Raw genomic sequence first — 11,002 nt, 5'->3', positions numbered from 1 at the left:
GGCGGGGCGGGGCCACGCGAGGACTTGTGGGATAGCTCAGGAAGGCGGGGCCGGCGTGAGTGGCTGAGAGTCGGGCGCGGCGGTTGTGGGGCCGGTAGTGGCCTGGTGAGGTGAGCCAGCTTTACGGTTGTCACTTTTTGCGAGGGAGCTACGGCAGCAAGGAGGCTTCTGGGGTCTCCCCGCAGGAGGAGGGTTTGCTGCTGTGGGTACCGGGAGAGACCGAGAAGGCCAGGGCGGGCGGCGGGGGCACCGCGTTGGGGCGGCGTGGCGGTGTCCAGGGTAGCGGCGCACTGGGGAGCGAGTTCGGGAGGCCAGTCCCTAGACGGTCAGCTTTGCTGGGGGTCTCTCCACCCTGGGTGCCGCGGGCATTGGTCGGTTTGTGGTGGTCAGGGCCGCAGACCCACCCTCCCGAGACCTCTGTGGGGCCCGCCCCCTTTCGGCGGGGGTGTGCAATGCTCGCTCGGATGTAGAGTAGAAAGTGATACCTCCAGGCGCTGGAAGTTTCTGGTTGCGTGCCTGGATACAGGTTCTGTGAGAGCAGAGAGGTGATGGGTGAAATGGAAAAGCTTTCTACTTCCTACAGTAACTCAATGCCTTGTTACGCTTTTATTCAAATTTTTTGAGCCCCCCCCGCAAAGCATTGTTCTAGTTTTGTTTTTTTCATGAGATGTACATATATGATCAAATATGGGCACTGCCTGAAAGAAGCTTAAACTTTAGTTTCTGGGCCATGACTAGGGGTCTTATCTGTCGTTGCAAACATCTTTTCCTCCAAGAAGAATCATTTTTCTAGTCTCCTCTATCTTTCCCTCCAAACCTACTGCACTTTTTGGGCACCTTGCCCCATCACTCATCCCCTTTCCTATATCTTTTTTTTTTTTTTTTTTTTTTTAGTTTTTTGAAATATAGTTAAGTTACGAGGCTGTGATAGTTTCTGCCGTACTTCAAAGTGAGCCAGTCATACATACACACATATCCATTCTCTGATTCTTTTCCCACATAGATTATCACAGTATATTCTGTAGAGTTCTCTGCACTGTACAGCAGGTCCCTGTTGGTCCATGGTTCTGTATACCTCGGTGTGCATATGCCAGTCCCAGACCCCCAGTCCGTTCCCCCCCTCCCCACCTGTCCCCTCCTGTATCTTCTTTTACCCTGTTTCTCACTGCCCCCCTCCACCCATACTCCTGAGCAATTTTAGGTTATGAAAGGCAAAATTATGCTGATCTCCGTAATGTCTTATTTACTCAGCTCATTTTATCTCTGTTCCTAAAACAATTCCATTAAAACTGTATGTAATCGGGAGTTCCTGTTGTGGCTCAGTGGTAATGAACCCGACTAGTATCTATGGGGATGCGGGTTCCATCCCTGGCCACAATCAGTGGGTGGGGGATATGGTGTTGGCTATGAGCTGTGGTGTAGGTCGGAGATGCAGTTTGGGTCACAAGTTTCTGTGGCTATGGCGTAGGCAGGCCGCTGCAGCTCCAATTAGACCCCTAGCCTGGGAACTTCCACATGCCTTGGATGTGGCTCTAAAAAGACAAAAAACAAACCAAAAAACTGTGTAATCTTTATATGACTAAACAAATTTAACGCACATTATTTCTCCTGTATGATCTCTGCGGTATTTGGCATTGTTAAGTATCTTTTTGAAAATTCTCTTCTGTGACAGTATTCCAAGTTTTCTTCCCAGCTCTCTAGATGCCACTGCTTAGTTTTTACTGGGTTGGCATGTCTTCCTTGGTTTGTTCCCTAAATGTTAGTGTTCTCCGGTCCCCCCAACCCCCTTTGTCACAGTAGTTAAACATGTCCAAATCCCACGATTGTAGCTGCTTTTTTAAGACCTTTTAATTATTTCACTGTATAACATACTGGTGAAATACCCAACTGTATTTTCTCAAATGGCAAATGAAATGCAGAATAATGTTTTTCTTTGATTTCTGAAAATCTCAGTATCATCTGTGTTTTGGAGGATTTGGTTTCCTACGACATCTATGATTCTGTCCACAAGGATACCAACAATGCTTAGTAGTAAAGAACATTTTGCTAAGTTGTTCTGTCATGGGTCCTTGCTCTAAGTGTTCACCTTTTTCTTCTAATCTGGGTTTCAGCACTAGATCATGTGTTTCTTCAATATCATGTACAGGATCTGGCCGAGGGATAGGTTTTGTGTGTTCATATGGAATGTCCACAGAAGGGTGATAGCATGCTGTTGTATCAAGATGATTATCAGTTAGTATGAAAGAAGATAATCTGAAGAGAAAGTGTTTTTAAAATCTGCTTCTAGGTATACCTATATTTCATCCCTTGACTTCTGCTCACCGTGAGCCCACCATCTTGCTTCTCAATGTAGCTTCTATCTTTATGCTAATGACACCCAAATTTGTATTTCTAGCCCATATTGTCTATGCTAATGACACCCAAATTTATATTTTGGTAAGTACCTACTCAGTATGTCCTCCTGATGTCCCATAAGAACCTACCAAAGGCTACTTGCTAATTTCAGTGATTTCCTCCCCATTGCCTTTCATTACATTGCAATGTGGAGACACCCAAACTTGTCTTTTTTTTTTTTTTTGCATTTATTATTCAACAAATGTTGATCAATTCATTTTAAACATGAAATACTGATTTTTTTTTCTTCTGCATCACTTTAGGCTCCCTTCTTGTATCTTGGCCATTTATGAAGAGGTAAAAATCATTAATTAGCTAGGTTTCAAAAAACAAATCTATTTAATTTTTAACAAAGGTTGGTTGGTCAGAACTCTGCAGGCCACAATGACTTCGACAAATAAAGCAATTGAATTACAACTACAAGTGAAACAAAATGCAGAAGAGCTGCAAGACTTTATGAGGGATTTAGAAAACTGGGAAAAAGATATTAAACAAAAGGATATGGAACTAAGAAGACAGAATGGTGTTCCTGAAGAGGTAAATTTCTTAACTAAATTCCTGTTTTAGCATCTAGCAAAACTGTTTATTTTAAAGTAAAGTACTACCGGAGTTCCCGTCATGGCTCAGTGGTTAACGAATCCGACTAGGAACCATGAGGTTGTGGGTTCAATCCCTAGCCTCTCTCAGTGGGTTAAGGATCCAGCGTTGCTGTGAGCTGTGGTGTAGGTTGCAGACGAGGCTCGGATCCCATGTTGCTATGCCTCTGGCGTAGGCTGGTGGCTACAACTCCAATTAGACCCCTAGCCTGGGAACCTCCACATGCCTCCGGTGCAGCCCTAGAAAAGACAAAAAAATAAAAATAAAAATAATTAAATCAAATAAATAAGTAAAGTACTGCCTTTAAAATGTTTTGTGGAAGTACTGATTAAAATGATTTGCCTTCTGCCAACATTTTGGAACACTCTGCTTTTTAAAGTCTTTGTAACAATTGTATTAACTATGTAAAGACATTTTAAGCCTTAGTGAATAGTTACTGAAAGGAAGACTGTGATAATTCTTAAGGTAGGCGAACACGATCATAAAATATGTAGGTTTGTATATATATTATGTATATCATATATAGTTACATATTTAGTGATATATTAGCAGAGTATTGCCTTTAAAAACTTAGTACCCAGGCTCAACCAAATGTTTTCCTTAAGACAGTACATTCAAATATATGGATAGCTTTTTCATACTGTATGTAATGATGTGGGGGCAGTTCAGTTTGCTCTTATGCTACTGCTAAATCATTGTACTAAGGCTGAGGAAGTTTTTGAAGTTTGATTATAGGATTGCAAGTTGGGTGAATAATTAGAATTTCTAGGTCATACTTTTCTTTTGACTGAACAATGTTCAGTATTTGTCAAGGATAAATTAGACTTTTCAAGCGTAAGTTGTTATAAATGAAGATGGCGAACTGGTATTTCTAACCACTTGAAGATTAAATTAAAAATTACTTTTACTTGAAAATACAATTTAGTGAAAAATTTAAACTTGCTAGTTGTACGGAAAAGTACTAGACCAGTCTTCAAACACTCTGTTGTTTTTCCTCCCGAGAATTTGCCTCCTATTCGGAATGGGAATTTTAGGAAAAAGAAGAAAGGCAAAGTTAAAGAGTCATCTACAAAAACCAAAGATGAAAACACGAAAAACAGGATAAAATCTTATGATTATGAGGCATGGGCAAAACTTGATGTGGTAAGTTAATCCATTTATGTGCTCTTAGTAAAATTTACTCTTAGTATTCGAGTAACTTTTTCTTGATTTTAGTTAAGAGTCGTGGATTAAATGAAAAATAATGTAATGCTCTTAGGACTTATGTTTTTCTCTTATGATTTTACATGGAATAAAAACTTAATTACATAGCTCTTCAATTACCTAGATTTTTTTTTCTCCTATAGTTCTCTTTCAGTGAGTAGTAGCTAAAATAGCTGAATTCTTTTTTCCTCTTTTTTCTTTCTTTTCTTTTTGCAAAAATAGTTCATGGAGGTCCAGTATACTCTCCACCCAATTTCCCTGAGTAGTTATATCTTATTTAACTATAGTATAGTATCAAAACCAGTAAATGGACATCGATACAATGTAGGTATAGTTCTGGGCTATTTTAAGACTTGTGGATTTGGGTAACCACCATTGCAGTTAAGATACGAAAATATCATTAATTAGCAAATACAAAGATCTCTCTTGTGTTACCCCTGTATAGTTGTACCCACCTCCCTCCTCCTCACCAGAACCTCTAAGCCCTAAGCAGCCAGAATGCTAAGACGGTAATAGTATCAGAAAAGAACGACTCTGCCAGCGTCTTTTTTATAGATTGAAGGACCTGATGAATTCTGGCCAAGAGAATGCCTTCGTGTCTAGTCTTAGGACTGAGGCCACCTGACAGTGGAAGTAGGGGTATTTTGATCTCAGGAAGGTGAGCTTCACCCTCCTAGACTGGGGTGGTACATGGCTCCCATCTCCCAAAAATGAGCCACAGCATTTCAGGAGAATTAGTTACCATTCGTGCTCTGCCTCATAGCCCTCTAGCCAGGGCTCTAAGCAGCCACTGTCAGGCCAGCCCGTGAAAGGGAACCTGTTGGCCAGCCCTCGCTCATGTGGACTCTGACCCACTTTAAGGGTTGATTTAGAATACACATTCATTGTTAGCATTTTAAAACATGTTCATTATGTAGTATTTGATTCATACAAAATAGTATGTAGAGATACATGTTCTAAAGCCTGATAATAAGACCAATACACGAACCCACCATCCAATATAAAGAGAATTTCTCCAGTTTTTCCAATTCCATTTGAAGCTGCCAGGGTACTACTTCCCTATCCATCTTCTTTTCTCTCCTCCACCTTCAGAGGTAGCCACTATTTTGATTTTTATGTTTATTATTTTCTTTGCAGTTTTCTGTTTTAATGTTTTTATTGAGGTAAAACATTCATACAGTAAAGTCTAAAAATCTTAAGTGTACAGCTTCCTGAATTTTCACTCATGTTCACACCTGAAAAACCACCACCCAGATCAAAATTCAGAACATTTCCAGCATCCCAGAAACCTCCCTTTTCAGCTCATCACCTTCCAAAAGTGGCTGCTCTTGTGATCTCTAATATCAAAGATCAGTTTTGCCAATTTGAAATTTCTTACAAATGTCTTATACAGTATGTACTTTTCTGTATTTGTCTTCTTTTGTTAGCATTGTCTGAAATTGATCTGTATTGTCCAGTATCAGTAATTCGTTCTTTTTCATTGCCGATCAGAATTCTGTTACGTGAATATGTTAAAATTCGTGCATCCATTCTCCTATGGACTTACACTTGGGTTGTTTCCAGTTTGGGGCTCTTATGAATAAACCTGATGAATGCATTCTTGTACATGTCTTTTGATGAATATAAGCACCTGGAATGGAATTTGCCCAATTTATAGTTTATATTTACATTTAATATTAGAAGATACTGCTAAACATTTTTTCAAACTAGTTGTATTTTTCTTTTTTTTAAAATTTATTTTTAAATTACTATTTTTTGGCTATGCCCGTGGTATACGAAAATTCCTGGGCCAGGAATCAAACCCATGCTACAGCAGTAACCAGAGCTGCACTGGTGACAACACTGGATCCTTAGCCTGCTAAGCCACCAGGGAACTCCTAATTAATTAATTTTTAATTAAAGTATAGTTGATTTACAGTGTTAGTTTTAGATGTACAGCAGAGTGCTTTAGTTATATATTTTTTCAGATTCTTTTCCATTATAGGTTATTAGAAGATATTGAATATAGTTCCCTGTCCTTGCTGTTTGTCTATTTTATATATGATAGTGTATATCTGTCAGTCCCAAACTCCTATTTTTTATCCTTCCCCTCTTTCCCACTTTGGTAACCATAAGTTTGTTTTCTATGTCTGTGAGTCTGTTTCTATTTTGTAAGTTCATTTGTATCATTTTTTTATTTTTTATTTTTTATTTTTTATTTTTTTAATTTTTATTTATTTCTAATTTTTTTATTACTCTATGAAATTATTACATTTATAGTAATACTTTATTACTCTATGAATTATTACATTTATAGTTGCATTTGTATCATTTTTTTAGATTCCACATGTAAGTGATATATGATAGTTGTCTTTCTCTGTCGAACTTACTTACTTCCTAATCTCTAGGACCATCCATGATGCTACAGATGGCATTATTTCATCCTTTTTTTTTTCATAGCTGAGGAATATTCCATTGTGTATGTGTGTGTATATGTATACACCACATCTTCTTTATCAGTTTATCTGTCTGTGGTCGTTTTAGGTTGCTTCCATGTCTTAGCAATTGTAAATAGCCCTGCTATGAATATTGGGAGTGCTGCGTGTATCTTTTCAAATTAAAGTTTTTGTTTATTTTCAATATATGCCTAGGAGTGAGGTTGCTAGATCACATGGTAACTCTATTGTTAGTGGGGTTTTTTTATTTTTTATTTTTTTTTATGGCTGCACCTGCAGCAAATGGAAATTCCCAGGCTAAGGGTTGAGTTGGACCTGCAGTTGCCAGCCTACACCATAGCCACAGCAACATGGGATCTGAGCTGCGTCTATGACCAACAGCTGTCTCTTGCGGCAGCGCCGGATCCTTAATTCACTGAGCAAGTCCAGAGATTGAACCCACGTCCTTATGGACACTATGTCGTGTTCTTAACCCACTGAGCCACAATGGGAACTCATATTTTTAATTTTTTAAGGAGGCTCCCTACTGTTCTTCATAGTGGAGGTACCAAATTTACATTCCCACCTATAGTGTAGGAGGCTTCCCTTTTCTTGGCACCCTCTCCAGCATTTATTATTTGTAGACTTTTTGATGATGGCTGTTCTGACTGGTGTGAGGTGATACTTCGTTGTGGTTTTGATTTGCACTTGTTTAATAATTGGTGGTGTTGAGCATCTTCTGGTGTGTGCCTGTTGGCCATCTGTATATCTTCTTTGGAGAAATGTTTAGGTCTTCTGCCCCAGTTGTATTTTTCTTAATGAAGCCAATGCTAATTGACTCCATAGAGAGCTCCCACTATTATTTAAATAGTTTGCCATCTGCTTTAGTAATGTCCCCCAAGAGAAGTATGATTTGGGGTCTTGAATTTATTTCTGTTGGAAATGATACTTTCTGAACATATGATCTATTTACTGCTGAGTATTATTTTTTTAAGTTTATATGATTTTTGTTTTTTGTGTTATAGTTGATTTACAGTGTTGTGTCATTTTCTGCTGTATCTGCTGAGTATTGTTTAATTTGCTTTCATTTTTTTATAATTTTACCCCTTCTTATGTAGCCTTTTCCTTTTCATAAATTGGTATCTTCTTATAATGCTCCTTCCTGAAAGGTATCGTCTAAGATGATTTCTTAGGTGCTTTCTGCAGTCATTTACTCATTCAGCAGATACTGATTGAACTCTTACGTTGTGTGGCCAGTGCATTCACAATTGTACTGCATTGCTTGACATTGTCATTTAGTGTATCTGTACAAGATACAGGTATTTGCTTACTACTGCATTCTAGTTTCGAACTGAGCAGCAGCTTTGGTGTTCTGGTGCTGGCGGTTTTTGACACCTGTCAGCATAGCAGAGTTGGACAGCCTTGGCTTTAATGTTGGTAGGCTGGTGGTATTTCTAGAATCTTCATGTTAAAACATAGCTAAATTTCAGTCCATCTTTTATTGTTCCAATCAGTGAAACTAAATACGCATAGAACTTATTTTGTTTTTAAATTTATCAACCATTTGTTTTTTCTTACATAAATTATTTAAAATAGTATATTTGTTAAATACAAAAAAAGATTTTGTTTATACGAGTTTTAGTGAACTCTTTAATGCCTACTGGTTTAAAAGCTCATACCAAAACTCATTCTTTTATCATATGTGCTAAAAAAAGTTAAAGTATCCATAGGATCCATGAGATGATTTGTTACCATGAAAGGAATGTGTGAGTCCAAAGAGTTTGGGAATTGCTGGACTAGCATGTTGTATACTTTTTTGGTAGAGTCAGCTATATTTAGGAATACACCGAGACAGTATAACATAGTCATTGAGGAGGAGTCTCTGGAGGAGGCAGACCTCCTGGGTTCAGATCCTCATTTGGCCACTTAGTAGCTGAGTGAGTTAACCAACTTCTATTGCTCAGTTCCTTCAAGTGAAAAACATGGGTAATTTTGTCTGCCACATAGGTGGTTGTGAGAATCAGGAGTTAATTTTGCTCTATAAGCAGCTTTTGTTGTTTTAAAAATAAGAAGAAGGTTTTTAAGATAAAACCCTTTCTCTGCTGTTGGGTGCTAGTACATAGATTTGGAGTTATTTGCAGACCTCTTTTATGAAAAGCCATACTAGTTCACTGCTAATAGTTTGTGATCTAGAGCTAATTTATAGACTCTATTGACTTAGCTTACTTTAGGAGTTCAGTGTCATATCCTTTAAGTGGTTTGTATCTTGGTTTTCTAAACAAGAATACCTTTTTCTCTGGATTTAATTTTAACAATGAGAGGTTATGTGGGTTGCTTTTAGAGGCTTTTGGGTCCTTGGATTGTAACAACTTAAGTTCTGTTGAGTGTACTTCTGTGGAGAGAGTATATCTTCTTTTATTTTAATGGTCATGTAATTATGAGCACTGCACTACTTTCGATTTCAGGACAGTATCCTCGATGAGCTTGACAAAGATGAGAGTACCCATGATTCTGTGTCTCAAGAATCAGAGTCAGAAGAAGATGGGATTCATGTGGATTCACAAAAGGCTCTTGCTCTAAAAGAAAAGGTACTCTTAAGATTAGCTCTTGGTTCCTTCAAGTAAGCAAGATATGTAGAAAAATCATGGGGATCCTAAGATTTCTACAACATAGGGTAGGGAGGTTGACTTTAAGTTGTTATTAGCTCTCTCCCTATCAGGAGGCCCTATAGTACAGTGGTTAGGCCCGTGTACTCTGAAACCAGATTATCTAGGTTCAGATCCTGCGGCAGGTTTGTTAAATTGTCAGTATGTACTCAGTTTTCTCAGGCGTAAAATAAGATTAGTATTATTACTAAACTCGATGGGTGGTGTGGTATTAAATGAATTATTGTATATAAAGTGCTTGGAGCGGTACAGACTTGATCCAGGACTTTAGTAGTGGACTGAATCCAGTCAGCATGTGTTCTTGACATGGGTATTATGTCCACTCCTCCATATCCCAGGCCATCTCTGGTGGCTTTTTGGAGTGTTCAACATTTCTGTGAGGAATGCCTCATTATCGTAAAATTGGCTCTATTGCTTTTCAAAGAGGTGGCACTGTTTTCAGATTAAAATTTATCTTGGTGCTTTCCTTTTGTTACATTTCCATAGGTTATTATTGTCAATAAAATGTTTATAATGCTAGGTATTTTACCTATTTTTTTCTGCCAAGGCGCTCCTTTGGATTATGCCCAGACTATGACTATAGTGAATTTCAGCACTTATAAAGAGGCTGCTTTGCTTAATTCTCTTTTCTTTCCTGTGAACCTTGATCATAGGGCTAATGAGATAGGAGATGGATAGTAATGAAAGAAAATGGCTCTGGAGTTCTGTGCCAGTACATATCTGACCTTGTATGCTTCTCCAGGGCAATAAATACTTCAAACAAGGAAAATATGATGACGCGATTGAATGCTACACCAAAGGCATGGATGCTGATCCATATAATCCTGTATTGCCAACAAACAGAGCATCAGCATACTTCAGACTGAAAAAGTAAGGCGTTTCCATGATGTGTGTAAATTTTTTATGTATATGCAGAGACTGATTTTAATTTTCCTGATAAAACATCTGGGAATGCTTGAAAAAGTATTACATTTCTCTTCAGCTATAAATTCTTACAGCTCACTCCCTTAAGCCATTTTAAACATTCAGGTGCTCAAACCATACTCCCGAAGCTCACTTCCAGGGGTGTTCCTCCTCTAAAAATTGAGTAATGATTCACAGAAGAAAAAAAGTTGGCTGGTAAAATTTTTTAAAATTAATTTTCCTCCATTATTTTTAAAAGTTCTTTATCCACTGTTTAACATAGAGAACTTTTATTATGGTAAGCCTAAAATATGTCCCAACTTTTAATACTGACCCTTTAGAAGTTCCCATTGTGGCTCAGCAGTAACAAACCTGACTAGTATCTGTGAGGCCACGCGGGTTCGATCCCTGGCCTCACACTGTGGGTTAAGGATCTGTTGCTGTGAGCCGTGGTGTAGCTCCAGATGCAGCTTGGATCTGGCCTGGCTGTGGCTGTGGTATAGGCCGGCAGCTGTAGCTCCCATTCGACCCCTAGTCTGGGAACTTCCATATGCCTCAGGTGTAGGCCTGAAAATAATAATAATAATAATAATAATTTAAAAAATACCTTTTAAATACATACTTAATGTTGAAGAGCATAAATGTGTATGGTCTTATCCTAAGCAGGGAACTGACCTATTGTAAGTATTTTTAAAAAGATAAATACCATCGAAGAGGACATTCTTACTGTTTTAATTATTATTTGGAAATAGGAATTGTATTGATGTCTGGGTTTTTTCCTGTTTTAAATAGCATATTTTTAGGTCTTTGAAACTTCTGCCATTA

The 11,002-nt window shown here is 38.3% G+C and overlaps 1 protein-coding gene across 48 annotated transcripts in view; it reads left to right on the top strand.

The window, feature by feature from the left end:
* The first annotated feature begins 29 nt into the window (after positions 1–29).
* RPAP3 (RNA polymerase II associated protein 3) overlaps positions 30–11,002 on the top strand; it is a 167,157-nt gene continuing 156,184 nt past the window's right edge. For 30 of the 48 annotated variants that reach the window (XR_014804117.1, XR_014804129.1, XR_014804132.1 and 27 more), the window contains exons 1-5: positions 30–110; positions 2,750–2,931; positions 3,994–4,134; positions 9,074–9,196; positions 10,017–10,144. Coding sequence is in view for 28 of the 48 variants with exons in the window: in XM_084957274.1 (XP_084813400.1) it covers positions 2,779–2,931; positions 3,994–4,134; positions 9,074–9,196; positions 10,017–10,144 (545 nt within the window). In the remaining 20 variants the exon portion in view is untranslated. Of the gene's footprint in view, positions 111–2,657; positions 2,932–3,993; positions 4,135–9,073; positions 9,197–10,016; positions 10,145–11,002 lie in introns of all 48 variants that reach the window. The other 18 variants (XR_014804121.1, XR_014804124.1, XR_014804136.1 and 15 more) reach the window with 2 other exon arrangements.

This window comes from Sus scrofa, chromosome 5 (assembly GCF_054392235.1).
Source record: "Sus scrofa isolate SSC_HxYL_T2T_F1_AM1 chromosome 5, Sscrofa_HxYL_maternal_Yorkshire_Landrace_v2.0, whole genome shotgun sequence".
Classification (NCBI taxonomy): domain Eukaryota; kingdom Metazoa; phylum Chordata; class Mammalia; order Artiodactyla; family Suidae; genus Sus; species Sus scrofa.
The sequence above is the reverse complement of the archived record's forward strand: the minus strand, read 5'-3'. Positions and strand labels throughout refer to the sequence as shown.